General features: G+C 46.2%; 2 protein-coding genes across 7 annotated transcripts in view; one reads left to right on the plus strand and one right to left on the minus strand.

The window, feature by feature from the left end:
* The window catches only part of Zranb1 (zinc finger RANBP2-type containing 1), a 46,080-nt gene extending 45,072 nt beyond the window's left edge, over window positions 1–1,008 (plus strand). For all 3 annotated transcript variants that reach the window (XM_047554466.1, XM_047554467.1, XM_047554468.1), the window contains one exon: window positions 517–1,008. In XM_047554466.1, coding sequence (XP_047410422.1) covers window positions 517–735 — 219 coding nt within the window. In that variant the 3' untranslated portion in view covers window positions 736–1,008. The remainder of the gene's footprint in view (window positions 1–516) is intronic.
* Window positions 1,009–3,989: 2,981 nt separating this feature from the next.
* The window catches only part of Ctbp2 (C-terminal binding protein 2), a 142,661-nt gene continuing 131,802 nt past the window's right edge, over window positions 3,990–14,848 (minus strand). For all 4 annotated transcript variants that reach the window (XM_047554469.1, XM_047554470.1, XM_047554471.1 and 1 more), the window contains 6 exons: window positions 12,366–12,572; window positions 9,291–9,505; window positions 8,735–8,865; window positions 8,124–8,251; window positions 7,604–7,721; window positions 3,990–5,386 (listed from right to left, as the gene is read on the minus strand). In XM_047554469.1, the coding sequence (XP_047410425.1) occupies window positions 5,206–5,386; window positions 7,604–7,721; window positions 8,124–8,251; window positions 8,735–8,865; window positions 9,291–9,505; window positions 12,366–12,572 (980 nt within the window). In that variant the 3' untranslated portion in view covers window positions 3,990–5,205. The remainder of the gene's footprint in view (window positions 5,387–7,603; window positions 7,722–8,123; window positions 8,252–8,734; window positions 8,866–9,290; window positions 9,506–12,365; window positions 12,573–14,848) is intronic.

Below are 14,848 nucleotides of genomic sequence, written 5' to 3' on the forward strand. Positions count from 1 at the left end.
ACGAGCAAGCTTGTGGAGATTGAGCAGGGGAGGTGGTGAGAATGTATAAAAAGAACACTCTCAGAAAGCTCATTTTCTTATAAAACTATTGGTCTTTTATTCAGTGTACTAGTAATGATCATAGAACTTTCATAGTCACAACATTGAAGGAAAAAATTAAATACAAGACCACAACTTGTGCAACTTTTAAGCCTGTTAATAATTTACCAAGTAAACTTACCTTGTTAAGTGTTTGAAGCTGACTTTTTCTGGCATTTTCTTTGCCAGGATTAATTTAGTAAAATGTTTGCTTTTTGCTATCCTGTGAAACAAATGATCTTTTAGGGTGTTTTCCCCTCTAATCTATTCTGATTATGTCCCCATTGATGTGCTAAATTTAACTAGAGAAGACTTAGTTTTATGAGGTTGAAAACATGTTAGGTTTGTTGCTTTGGCCTTGTCATACCGGTATAGGTTGCTCTGCCAGATCTCTGATCTTGTATCATTTTTCCCCTTTTCTTCATATTCCTCTAAAAGCTAGGTAATGAGGAACAGCAGGAGAAACTGCTCAGGGAGTGGCTGGACTGCTGCGTGACTGAAGGGGGAGTTCTGGTTGCTATGCAGAAAAGCTCTCGTCGGCGGAATCACCCCCTGGTCACACAGATGGTAGAAAAATGGCTTGACCGCTATCGGCAGATCCGGCCTTGTACATCCCTATCTGATGGAGAGGAAGATGAAGATGATGAGGATGAATGAAAAAACATTACAGAGCAGAAGACCAAGACATCAGAATCTGTGATGACCCCCAAGTTAGCTTGGTGCTCCAAGCAGAGTGTATAGCATGGAGTGAACCAAATCTGGCAGGATCGACTCACAAGTATTTTTCTGATCCATACCCAGTGGAGATGATGATGCATCTGCTGCATGAGGAGACAGAGAACTGGTTGAACTAGTTTGTAAAAAACAAAAACAAAAAAAAAACAAAAAAACCCTAATTTTATTAAGACAGAACTTTTTTTCTTTCCAATTGTAAATCTGTCTATAAATGTAATGCATGTGGTTGTGTAAGAAATTGTGTAATAGGAAAAGTTGTACCAGCATCTTCATATTATTGAGAAAATTTTTTCCAGCATGGGCACTTACAAAAAGCACATGGCAGACCACTCTTATTCCTTTGATATTCTCATTAGACCCTGACATTCTACTTTCACCTTAAAGATCCATTTTACATTAAGTCTGAGATCTGGAAACTTTGTACAAATTGTCCACAGCAAAACATAAAATAAATAAGCTTATTTTATTATTAATTTAGTTCCTGTTGTGCCCAATAAAATCAAATCTTTTAGGAACAAACTACAAGCAAAGCTAATAATTTTTTTGAGTGAACTTCACATAGCTTCCTTGGAGGATTTTTGGTTTCTAATTTGTCATTTTTAGGTTTTATGATTTTCTCCTTTGAGCATTCAGATACTTGTGGACTTGTCTGGAAGAATGCCCTGAAGTGAATGTTCTCACCCCCAACTGGGCAGCAGTTGGGAAGGGAAGGGAGTGGGCTCACTTCTGAGTAGTGTCAAATTTGTTCCATTCAATTCCCTCCACATTGTTCTACTCCCATATTGCCACGCAGAGAACCTTTGGATTCCTCTATCTTCTGTTATCACAACTCTGCTCTAAGCAAATGCTGTTAGGAGGCTGTGCCTTTGCTTAGGCCGATGGGAATACCATCCAGTACAGAATAAAGATCCTTAAAAATGCAGTAAGGTGGTAAATGCATTGTATGAATTATCTGTGTAAGTCCAAGAACTCTTGCATGTTGGTTAATTGTGGTCATTCTTATTTAATAAGTTAAAACTGTTATGTAGAAAAACTTTCTATGAAAAGTATTATTTGACCACTTCAGGAATACATTCAACACTGGGTAAAAATATCTGATCTATCTCAGGAACACCAGACTTAGTGTCCTGACAAGCACTTTGTAGATTATTGATGCGGCAAGGAATTTGCAAAGAAGCAAATAACAGACACATGTTTTCCCTTTCCTTTGATGAAAAGGCTATGAAAACCTTTGACTATTTGCTTCTTTTCTGTTTAGATGGTATCGAAGTGTACACATCTTCAAATTTGATGCTGGAATACTAAAAACAGAAAAATACCCTGAGCTGTCATGTCTCCGGTTCTTTCTCCTCTCTGAACACTCAGTAAAGTGTTCCCAGGATGATGGCATCATTTTTGCTGCATGCTAAAACCTGCGGGGAAAAGTTATTTTTGCAGTATGATTCCATATCAATTAATTTTGGTATATTACAATGTAAATGTACTGTTACAAGTGGTTACTGTCTTCTTACAAATTGACTCTGTGTGGTTTGCTTTCATTTTGGTCAGTAATAGCCAAGTTACTGAATAGAAGCAGGGACCACCATTCAGAGTGCTTAGAATAGCATCTGTAGTTAACTATTCTTCATGGATAGGGAAGATTCTTCAGGGGCAGAGATCCTGTTCCAGTTGTTAACCACTCTGCCCTCCCAAGTGAAGCAGCCAAAGAGAAGAGTTAGAAAAGCATCTGGTCTCTGGGGTCTGCATTGCACTCAAACTGACAGGCTCATTGCTGAGCTTTGTTCTGTGTTGTGGTCTACTGGGTGTCCTTTCCCTGGGGTTCCCTTTTATTTATTTATTTATGATCAGTGGCCCTGACCACATATAGTTTGATGGGTACAACATTCTTCCCTGTGGGAAAGCTTTATATCTGGTTCCATTTTCTAGGCTCCAGACAGGAAAAAGGGGCTTTAAAGTGGTTTTCACAGCAGTCTGGCTGGCTGTTAAAGGCCAAATTTTTTGGTAAATCAATGCTGTGTTAAGCTCTTGAACTACTAAACAGCCATAATTATCCTAAGACAGAGTATACAGTCCTTTGGCAAAGAACAGATATAAATGTCTTTAGGTTGACTGTGGGGTAATAATGCCTGAACTGTGTGGACTTAACCTTATGGTTCTTTTTTCTAGGATAAATTCAGTATGGTGTCTTCTGTTCTTATCTGTTGTTCTTCTTTGGAGTCAATTTATATATATAATCATTTCCAAAGAACTGTTTGAGCAACTGAGATCTAATTAAACAAAACCCAGGCACACCATGAATTCACCTGCCTTTTTCTATTTTTGACTCGTAGTCTCATGTCCCAGTCTGAATATGTGAAGGTAAAATAACTTCTGTGCACAAGTGGTTGAGGCTTTCTTGTGCATTTCATCATCTGTTTGGTGTAAATGGTTATGAAGACAATGGCAAACTACCTTCCTGCTTCCTGAGATAATAGGTCAAGTAACTGTCTCCCATGGGAGTTTGTTTTAATGTAAAGTTTCATTGTAGAGTAGGGATGGAGCCACCACCTACCTGAGTGGGAACAGAAGGCCAGGGAAGCTTGTTTTGGGTTGTGACTTTGAGTGGTAGAGCAAGGCCCTGGGTTTGAGCGGAGTGCAGCTAAAACAAAGTTTTCTAACTCGAAGGGAAGGATAAGAAAAGCTCAGAGTAAGTTTGACACTGGAATTGTGGGACTATATCTTACTAATGCAGAAGATTTGATGTTATTTTAAAAGGAAGATGTTAAATGAACTTAATGTGGATAATGGCTGATGTTAATTATTTTGTGACACTTCTTTGTAAATATCAGTTCTTGGGTTATTGGCATGCATGAACCAGTTAATTCTACTTTTGGGTCAATTAAGAGCAAAATTCACGAAGTTGACCAGCTTGTTTCTGGAACTGACTTCATTCCAATGCACTGTTTCATCTTAAGGAGAGCATGATTTGAGAATGATGGACTTGTGCGAAGTCTTGCTCTTTCATTTAAGTGCTGTATCACATGAGGTAATTGTCAGCATTTTTGAATCTAGTTATGGAATAGGCAGATAGAACCTTGGAGTAACAAGAGTTGGTAATTGGCTAACAATTACCTCTGAACATCTCAAGTAGAGAACTTTTATATTGGTGAGATGTACTTGAATTTCAGAACTTAGCAGAAATTTTAATTAATTTTTATTGAAAACTGCACTGAACGCTAAATGTCCACCTTTACAATAAACAAGTACAGTAACGGTAACTCACACTAAAACAAAACATACTTCTGATAGCCATTTTTCCTTTTGGGACAGGTTAAAGTTTTTTTTTTTTTTTTTTTTTTTTTGTCACAAAAACAGGAATGTACCTATACAAAGGCTCAAAATAGGCCATCTTTTTAAACAAAAAGGCAATGATTCACAAAAGACTATGAATAGAACATGTAACTAGTTGATACAAATCTAATAGGATTTGTTAAAATCAGTCACATCTAATAACACATCTGAAGTGTTCTTGTATAAAATATCACGTGAAGAAAAGAATTTATCAATGTCTAAAAAAGTGGGTTTGTTCATAGACAATCTGACAAGTTACCATAAAAAGTGTTTCCTGAGACATAAGGAAATGCAACATTATTCTTGAACCCTTAGCAGTTCAAGACTTTCCACTCAATAAAATAGCTGAGGATCTGAAACTGAGAAAATATATTTGAGTACAAACAGCTTGTGAAACTTAATACTTTTTTCTTTTTTCTTTTTTTTTTTTTTTTTTTTTTTTGCGTCATCAGAGGGTACAACTGAACTTACAACCAACTTGCCCACTCGGTATGCAGTTCAGCTGCAAGGGAGACACTTCTGTACAGGAGCCTGTACTGTCTTCAGTCCTATGCGTGCAGGTGTCTAACACAGGCAAACAGTTTTTTCCCCATTTTGTAGCAATTGTCTTCCTATTAGCAAAAAGAGGTGACAAGCCCCTGTAGACCAAAGGGACTAGAGTCATAACATGGGGATTTCCTCTTAATATTTTTTATTTTGATGTTTGTTTTGGAACTCTTGATGCAACATTCTAGAGCAAGGTGCTCAGGACCTGCTGTGCCCAAGGAACTGATAAAGGAAAAAGCTCTATTTATTCTTTGTGATTTGATGCACAGATGAAAAACTTAACACACAATAACAGAAGTTGGTCGTTAATAAATCACGTCCTAGTCTTTCAGCGCTTCTGTGAGCAGACGACATCTTCAGTTTTCTAACTCTTGTAGCTTTTAACACCGCAACACCAACGATGCATATGTCCCAGGTCAGTTAAAAAGACTGTCAAATTCCTTTTCTTTTAGTTCATCCACTTTCACTGTCTCTTGGTCCCAGTTTATCTGAATGATTACCTTTCAGCATTCTCTGCTATTGCTCGTTGGGGTGCTCTCGATTGTCCCCATGTTTTGTAGGCTGGTTGGGAGAGGGAGCTTGGGAAGGGTGTGCCACCGTGGGGAGGTTGTGAGTCACCGGGATGCCTCCAGGGATGATCCCTTCCATGGCTGCAGGAAGTCCTCCCGGAGCCACGCCTACTATGCCCGGTGGATACCTATGGAGCATATGGAAAGGGGGACTTATAAGTCTGACAGAGTCCTAAGCTCTTGGCCCTTCAATTATTACAGGAAAATTTGTTGTCCTCTCTCCCCGCAAAGCGAGGGGAGACCTAGTTCACTGGGAAAAGAAAAAAAAATTTTGTGGCTTTTTGACAACAAAGGTATAATTAATGTTGGTGAGTGTTATGACCCAACAGTCTCCATTTTCTGGCTGACTTCAGAAAGTATTCACTAGTGAGGCTGATTTCGTGATTTGCCGACAGACTAGGAAGTACTCTTAGAAAATCAAGTGTGGCTGTTAATAGACTGTTTCTTTCCCAGAGCCTTCTGTTCAAATCCTAATCCCCAGAGCGATGGTATTAGGATTTAGAACCTTTGGGAGGACTCCTCCCTATGCGAAGGATAAGTACCACAGTCATCTCACGTAGCACATGGGCAGCCAGAGAGCTATGTGAGAGTTCAGCAACCTACAACCAGAAAGCAACCCTCACCGGGACCCTAGCCTGTTGGCACCTTGTCCTGGCACTTGGAGCTTCCAGAACTATGAGAAATTTGTGGTTTATAAGCCACTGATCATTTTAATAGCAGCCCAAACTCTAAGCTGCTATTCTATGGGCTGGGGCAGCAATGGGGAACTGGTAACCTGCTGTTGTCTCAGTGCCTGCCATCTTATGCATGCCAAGGTAGGGGCTCATGTTACATTGCAGGCAGGACACGGACACGTCTGTGTGAGGACATGCTGCATTAGCCTCCTACAGAACACACTGTTCTTAGGCACAAATGTGACAATATATTTAAACATACTTATGGGACACGTGCTTCAGAATGATTGTCCCACTTGCAAAGTTGTCAGACCCTTTGTCGCAAGCCTGCCCCAGCCCCTGGCTACGAACTAAAACTGCTAAGAATCCCCAGGGTCTCTCCAGGGCTTTGATTGGTAGAATCCTTTTGAGCTCTGGGCCTTCAGCGCACCTATAGTAGTTTTTCAGAACCTTGACCTGTCTGAAGGAATACAGCAGAGCCCTTCAGGGTTAACCACCAACGTGAATGAGTGTGATTGTCGTTCTGAGATTGGCGTAAGCGATGATACTTCAAGGTGCTTATGAGGCAAAGTTGGGACTGAGTGGAATGTAAAGAGCCTTCATTACATGAACTATACCCAGCCATCTGACATGCAGCAGTGTCTGGGAGAGACTTTCAGTTGTCAGAGATGAGAGTAGGAGGGGCTCCTGGCATTAGTGAGCGGAGGCCCTGGAGGCTGCTGAACACTACCATGTACCGAATGAATGACTCCTCTGAGATTATTACTTGGCCCCGAATGTGAGTACTGCCTAGGGTGGGGAGCCCTGGGTTAGGGAAGGCTGCAGCTCCTCCTGTGCGCACCGGTTCTTGTATTTCGCTAGAATCCTGCAATAATTGGGGGTTGGGAGGGGTAGCACGACACTACTGTTCCCTTCAGGGATTCTTGTTTCTATCCACCCTAGTAGTCACACTGTTTACCCAAACTGCGTGCATTCTCTCCCAACCCCACAATACTGGAGCTAGAACCCAGGGACACTTGACTAGCTACATCGCCAGCCTTTTTTAATTTTGAAGGGCTCTGGTTAAGTTACTGAGGTGGGCCTTAAACTTGCAATCCTTTTGTCACTGGGATTATAGGTATGCACCTAGCCCAAATTGTATATATTCTACCTATTATTTGGGCTATCTTTGTGTAGAAAAGGTCATTGTCCTTAGTTGATTTTCACATTCTCTTGCAAAAATGCTTCCCTTGGATACAAGATTTAAATTAAAATTAAAAAATCACAGACCTTTCCCCCTTGACAGTTTTCCTTCTAGAAACTCTGGAACTCTGAGTTTTTAGACAATTTTACAGAGCCTTCAGAAGGAAGGGTGTTTCCTGGCATGGTGGTCATCCAACCTGGGTAATTAACCTGCATGCTACAGCTATTACCCTAGCCCCTTACACTCTTAAAACATGAGTTGTTTGTTGCCCTTCATAATTCCAGTTTTAAATGGTTTCCTTGAAGTTGTGTTTATTACATGGAAATCAGGCACCAAAAAAGTGAGAGGATAATGTACACAATTCCCACTTGAAAGGCTGATTTTTTTTTTATTACTGAACTCACTGCAAATTTGGGCTTTTCTTGCCTCCTTTTGTCCCCAAGGGCACAATGCTAGTAGCTCAAGACAAATTCAGTTTCTCTTCTCACCTGTATGTGGCACCATTGAGCTCGGGATGAATTGCTTGCTGGTCTATTACTGACCAAGGAGCTGATGTGACAAAGAATTCCTTGTTGACACAGTTTCTTAAGCTTTCTGGGATGCGACCTAGAGTTAAGAGGGTTACAATTAATCATATTCATGTGCATGCGCAGAGAGTTCGTATATACATGCATGCATACACCAAGGTCACAGTGAGTTCAATATTACTTGGAAGGCTTGCAGTACAGAGGAAGAGCTTTCGGCTGGAACAGAAAATGAACCTCCCTACTGCCTCTGGGGGTCAACCTTCTGCAGTTTATAACATATACTGGCTGAGACTAGAGGGAATGAACTTCCTCTCTGAAATTTCATTCAGGATTTATGTGAACCTAACTCACAAAATTTAATTTACTTGACCCTAAAAATGAATTCTGCAGCCACCTGTGGCCATTAGGCCATCCGCTGTGTGGCTGTTTTCTCCTTTCAACCAGCTGGGCTGCAGCTGGCGTGGAGGTGCAGAGGTCTCACCTGTGATTGCTCGGCGGATCTCGGTGGCAGCTGCCTCTCTCATCTCTAGTGATGCTTGTTCACTATACCAGGCCGTGTGGGGAGTACAGATGAGATTTGGTGCATCTTTCAAAGGACCCTGAGCAAAGCTAGACAAATGTAAAGGAACTCAATAAATGGGAAAAGGTAGATCCGGTGACCATATGTCAACTGTGAACTCTGGACCATGTGGAGTGGTAACTGTAGCTCCAATGGGCGTGTTCTGTGGTGCATTTCATAGGGGCTGGGATTTATAACAGTTTACGTAAGAATGGGTGGATCAGACAAAAAAGAAAGGCCAATTCTATTGAGGGTCGCCTTCCTCCAAGCAGAAGGAATGCCAGAAGTGACCTGTCGACAGCTCCAAACGAGCACCGTGTTTCCAACTCTGCCTTTTCGGATGACCTTTGGGGATCTTTTGGCTCTTTCACTATTAATGAGAACATTACAGTCTTTAGAAGACAGACTTTAAGCATCTCCAGAATTTCCTACCCAAAAACATTTCTGGGAAAGTGCCTCATATTAAAAGTGTAGGGGGGTCAGGTCTGGTCCCTGCAGACTCTTGGCAGGAGTCAGGCGGGCCACATACCCACCTAAAGGGCTCTGATTCATGCACATCGAGAGCTGCCCCTCGTATCCTGCCCTCCTTGAGGGCCTGTGCCAATGCCTTCTCGTCCACCAGGCCACCGCGGGCTGCATTAACAAGGAATGCCCCTTGCCTCATCTGTGGGAGGAAAGAGAAGCTGGTTATGTCTTGCTGCTGCTGCGGGTTCAAGAATCAGGGTTTAATGAAAGCTGCAGTTCAAGGACAGGAATGGGAAGTCTTGGAGATAGATGAGGGCCAGGGGTCAGGTTCTGCTGATCCTGTCAGAGGGCCACAAGGTCAGAAGGTTGGACATGTGGCCACTCACCTGCCTTTTTCTTTTAGAGACTAAGACCTGCCTGAAGGGTGGCTGGAGGCTGGCTGGGTCCCGGGCTAGCTCCTGGCCATCCCATGCACCCCACCACCACAAGCACTGATTTGTCCCAGGGTCCTTGGTTCACCAGCGTGTCCAAGAATCATTTCCCATCCCTTCTGGTGCCCAAGGCAGGTGTGGCTCCCTTTGGACAGAAGTGTCCAGGGTCTGAGGACATCTGTTTCAAAATTACCTGCTTTATAGTAAAGTCATTGATGAGGTGGTGGTTATGTTCGTTGAGATTGCAGTGCAAGGAGACACAGTCGCTCTGATACAGCAAGTCCTGCAGGGTGTAGACCCTCTGCACGCCCAGGGACCGCTCTATCCCATCCTGCAAGTAGGGGTCATAAAATATGACGCTGAATCCAAAGGCCTTGGCTCGAACAGCAACCGCCTGCCCTGTGCGACCTGTGCAGAGACAGAAGGTCCAGGTGAGTAAGGTCTCCTGGGGGCACTAACTATGTGTTGTCCCAACCTGCTACCTCATTACTTCTTAGGTTGAACCTGAGGTCACCATCCTTACTGCTAGCTGATGACAAAAGGACTGCACCCAAAATATAGTGGCATCCAAGCCAGCATCCCCCCAGAGGCCACCAGAGTCAAGGTGGAGATGGGTGTTCTTGGTCAAGGCCATGGTGCTGCTTATATTTGCCCACATAGCAGGAATTTTTTTAAAGGACATTTCCTAACCCATACCCAATTCAGTGTTTTAAGGAACCACACATGCTCCACCTGTCACTAGGAGGCTCCCATTCTTGTTTACCTCTCCATTTCTTATTTGCACAGGAGGCTTCTTATCATTATTACTTTCTTGCTCTCACTATCCATCAGGGAACATTTGTTCTCCAGCCTAATTGCCTTTGGGTTTGCTCCCACCAGGAGTATAAGGGTCAAAACTGACCATTGCATCCAGCTTGAGCACACAAATTGGCTGTAGAACTCACTGAGGCAGGGCATGTGTCTGCCAGGCCTGGACCTGTCCCACAGCCTGGACTCCATGCATTCTAGAGTATGTCACCTAGCAGGCAAGAAAGTCTCCCCTGCTCCCCAGTGGTCATAAACCCGTGGATCCCTAAACATATCTTCTGCTTCCCAGAGCAGTTTGCAGCCTGAAAATAAAATGGTTTGCGTGATGCTTAGGGCTCACTTAGGGTGACAATAAAATTTATCTCGAAACTATTTTCAAATATGCAGGCAGGGAGAAAGCAAGAGGGAAGACGTGCATTTCCAAACAGGAAGTGGGTCTTTGAAGGGCAATGTGCTACAGCCCCATCTAACTGGGTAGGCTGAGGAGGAGATGCCGCCATGGTTGGGAGGCAAAGGGTTAAAATGGATGGCTGCCAGTGGGCCATAATCCAGCAAGTCATCGCTCGTCATTTTACCACGTGGACGTGGTGACTGGGGAACTAGAGTTGTGCCCCCAGCACAGGGACAGAGGCGCAGGGCTGGGGCAAGGTACTGGGAAGTGTAGCACCTGTGCCAGAAGGACCCTCTGGGACACACTTCAGACATGCCGTAGTGACCCCGTGGCGTGGCTGGTGGGAGTCCACATTCAACAGGGTGAATGCCTCCCCCACCCCCGACGGCCATCCTTAGCCACCCTCCAACTCCTGCCTACTTTGATCTGAGGCTGTGGCTCTCGCTGGGAGCTGGTGGAAAAGCAGATTTATATAGGAGGCGGCTGGGTATTAGTTCCCAGCAGCTTCCTTTTTCGTATGTTCACAAACGCCCACGGATTTACCAGCTTCTACTTTTTTCTGTGAGATTTTCTGATGAAAGACCTAATTATCCAAACTCAGTCCTTGTAGGAAAGAAGCTAAGTGTCTGGGCCTCTTGTTTAATTTCTTTTCTTTTTTAAAGCATTGCTACCAGTAGTTGCCTTTTCTTTCAGGGTCTTGCAGACTCCTGTGGACACTCCCAGGTTCAGCCTTTTGGTCCCTAACAGGGTGGCTGCACCAGTGGTGGGGTAGCCCACAACTGTCCCTCCTTCTGTCCCCTCACTCTTATCCTGGAAGGCTACAGATAGACAATGAACTTGTGTCTGGGATCCAGGAAGATGGCAGTAGCTACCTTATGGTCAGAGAAAGCAGGACTGAAGCAAAAGGGTGGTCTCGGTATACTGAGGGGGCTCAAAGGGCCTTTGAAAATGGGAAGACAAGGGCACATGGCCAAAGAAATGACCCCAGCAAGGAGCGCCTGGTAGGAGAGCTGTGGGAGGTTGCGCCGCGGCCCCGCCAGGCTCTGCAGGCCTGCTGGAGTCTACGCCGGGCCGCGGGAGGGGCTTAGCAATGGAGGATTCCAAACGCACCCAGCAACCTCTGCCTCACTTTAGCTACCAGATCTCCAGTGAGGCTTGTGGGGCAAGAGGGCATCAGGGTCATCACAGGCTCTGAGCCAATCATCTAGAAGCATGGAGCTCTGAGCTAAAGGCTCAGCGATTGGGGGATATTCTGGAAGTTTACCTGTCCCTCATGTTTCTCAAGCCTTCCTCGAGTCTCAAGCAGTGCATCCCACCCCATCTGTTTACAGACCAGGAAACCTCAAGGCTATGAGCTGGTAAGTGTTGGGGCTGGGATTTGGGGGTCAGCTGAGGCCTTCCCATGTGCACCATGAGCTGGGGATGGGGTGTGTCCCTACTTGAGCCCCTGTGTGACCGCATCTGGCTGCTTCAAACCATGGCTCCCCTTCTCCTTGTCCCTCTACCATGTCTGCTGGAGAACCTCCCAGGGCCTGCTTGTTGGTCTCCAAGGCAATAGAAAGGTCCAGGAAGATGGCTTCCAGCTCCTCTGAGGGGAACTTCCAGGCTGACAGACAACCTATGCCACCCTCTGGCTGGAATCTTTCAGTGACAACCAGCTGCCACCTCAGTCTAGCATCCAAGACCCACAGAACCCAGGCCACCACTCAACCACCAGCCTGCTTCTAGTTCCCCAGGACTGATCATTGTCCACGATGGCCCTGGTGTACCCCCACCTGCCCTCAGGGAAAGTTAACACACCCAGTCCCATCCTGCAGCCCACCGGTGGAAATGCTACCCTGCTTCATCATCCTGAGCAATAGTGCAGACCCTGTCTTACAAGTCTAGGGCTTACCTGCATTTTCTCCATATTGCTTCTGACCTCAGACCTCCCACCCCATGCAACTTGGCCCCGCCCTGCCTACAGCAAGCAAACACTGCTCAGTTGCCACTATTGTGGGTATGAACTCTTGGAGAACAGGGAATCCCTGGCTCCATGGGGGCAGGACGGTCTGTGAGTTGGGCACGCACCAAAGCCGATGAGGCCCAGTGTCTCCCCACGGATTCGAGCTGCTCCTGAAGCCACCTCGCGAATCTGTTCCACACTCTGTACCCGTGTGCCTTCCCGCAGCGCCTGGTACAGCCATGTGTTGCGCCGGTACAGATTGAGGATATGGCAGATAGTGGAATCGGCCGTCTCTTCCACAGCTGCAGATGGGATGTTGCACACAGCAATCCCTGAAAAGGACAAGGGCGAGGCCCAGAGGTGAGAAGACCCTAGGTTACGTAGGGGAGTCCCAGGGCTCCCGGCCCACACCGCTGAGAGAGTAGGTTCCTGGCAAGGGAACAGGGAGGGAGGGTTGGCTTCCTCAAACATCGTCTTGTCATGTGGTCCTGGCCGCCCTAGAGCAGCATGGTCAGTAGATGCTTCCACCCCACGCTGGCAAGACTTTGAGGGTAGGGACCTAGAGGACTGACTCCTCAACCAGAGTCCTGGGGTTTTCCTCATGGGGCCAGGTTGGGTCACGGAGATTGGCTTTTTATTTTATGGTATTTTAAGAGCTGAAAACATGTTATTTGTAGCTTAATAAAGCGACTCCATGTCCGATTCCAGTCATGTACTTTTCTACAGACCCTGGTCCCTGTCCTGCTCTGGTAGAAAGCACTGAGGAGACAGACCTGCTTTTCCTGTCCCTATACTCTGGCCAAGAGTATCAGCATGCAGTCACGGAGAGTGAGAAACCCAAGTCTATGCAGGAAGGGCTTTGGCCTTTACCTTCCTTGACAGGAAGGCATTTTGGAGAAGGGTGCAGATGGGCAGAGACCAGACCCCAGTTGAGGGCCTAACCAGGACTGTGGGTCTGCCTGGGTCTGCCAGTTACGCAGCTTTCTGAGCAGGGGCACACGCATGTGGGCTCCCTCTTGATCTCAGGTTTAGACTTTTAGGAAAGTCACGTTCCCCAGGCAGTTAGGTGGGGCCAGTTTTAAGGTGGCCCTGAACTGTTCTACCCTCTTAAGACTGGGGCAGGAGACAGGAATTGCTATTAGACAGGAAATAAGACCAATAGTGCTGAGAACTATCTTTCTAGCAGTTGTGTTGCTGCCCCCAGGCCCCGCCATGAGGGTTGTTCCAAGGTCCACTCTGATAAACGACCCTCAGGAAGACAGACAGCTCAGAGAGGGAAGTTACCCTGCATGCACAACTCATTCAGCCCACCTGACTACTGAGGGCACCTGCCAAGGGACTTCCTTTTTGACTGGGATGGAGGCTGCCCATCTCTTCCATGAGCTGGAGGTTGGTCATCTTGTGAACACAGGTCCAGCACATTTGCCATGACTCAGGGCAGAACGTCAGTTCAATCGTAAGTTATGTTATTATTAGTGTCTGGGCAGACTGAGGCAGATGCTAGAAGTTTAAAAACCTTTTGGTAGTGGGACAATTTTCACTCCTGAGGGGAGGGGCTAGAGTCAGGTGGAAGGTGATGCAGAGTGCAGGTCCATATGTGATAAAGGAACCACAAGGGCAGGGTGCAGACTTTAAATGTGGGAATTTAGCTCCTTGACTCCTGTGCCCATGTGGAGAGGCAGAGCCCAGACCTGGGAGCACGTGTGGATGGGCAAGGGTGTCAACAATGAGAGGAGGAATGAGGAGTCACTCTACCCAATGGCACCAGGACCTGCCAGGCAATGCCACAGCCTTCATTAGTCTCAAAGTGGAAATCCTCAGCCATGCTCAAAGTTCCATGGACATGGTCTCTCAGGATAATCACCCAAATGCCACAGAAGTATGGCTCCAGCCCCACAGGGATGGGCTCCCAGCCTCTGAGGCTTGTGGGAGCCTAAGTCCCGGAAGTGGTCCCCAAGAGCCAAGCTGCTCTTCCTGCCGCGGCCCAAATGGGATTAGAAACAGACAAATGCATTGGCTGAAGCGGCCTGCACAGCAGGGCCCTCCGCCCACACTGCCCTGCTTCTGTCTGCTGGTTCCTGGCGAGGAACGTGGGCGACTCCTCTGGCCGCTATAGGTGCCATTATCATGCAGCAACAGGGCCGAAAGGGGTTTCCTGAGCCTTGTTCTGCCCTTCACGTGAAGGGCAGACTCGTATTCTGGGGCTGATGGCTGGACTATCTTGTGGTTACTGCAGGCTTCACACAAGCCTGGAGGGTGTGCTGCCTCCTCACGGTGCAGGGCTACTCTCTGGGCAGGACAGAAGTCCCGTGAGGAGGAGGGTTTGCGGGCAGCCACCTGCCGTTCCTGCCACCAAGGGGCTGGTGACCACGTGACTGGGGAAAAGTGCTCAGATGAAAGAGCGTTTGGATGGAAGCTAGTTCTTCTCCAGAATTCACCTCTGAAAACCGCCCTTCAGAAAGTCCCAGCAGGGCTGGGATGTGGCTCAGTGGTAAGCACTTGCCGAGCACGCATGAGGCACTGGGTTCGATCCCCGGCACCACATAACGATAAACAAATAAAATAAAGGTAGGGGGCTGGGCAGATAGCTCAGTTGGTAGAGTGCTTG

This window comes from Sciurus carolinensis, chromosome 5 (assembly GCF_902686445.1).
Source record: "Sciurus carolinensis chromosome 5, mSciCar1.2, whole genome shotgun sequence".
Taxonomy (NCBI): domain Eukaryota; kingdom Metazoa; phylum Chordata; class Mammalia; order Rodentia; family Sciuridae; genus Sciurus; species Sciurus carolinensis.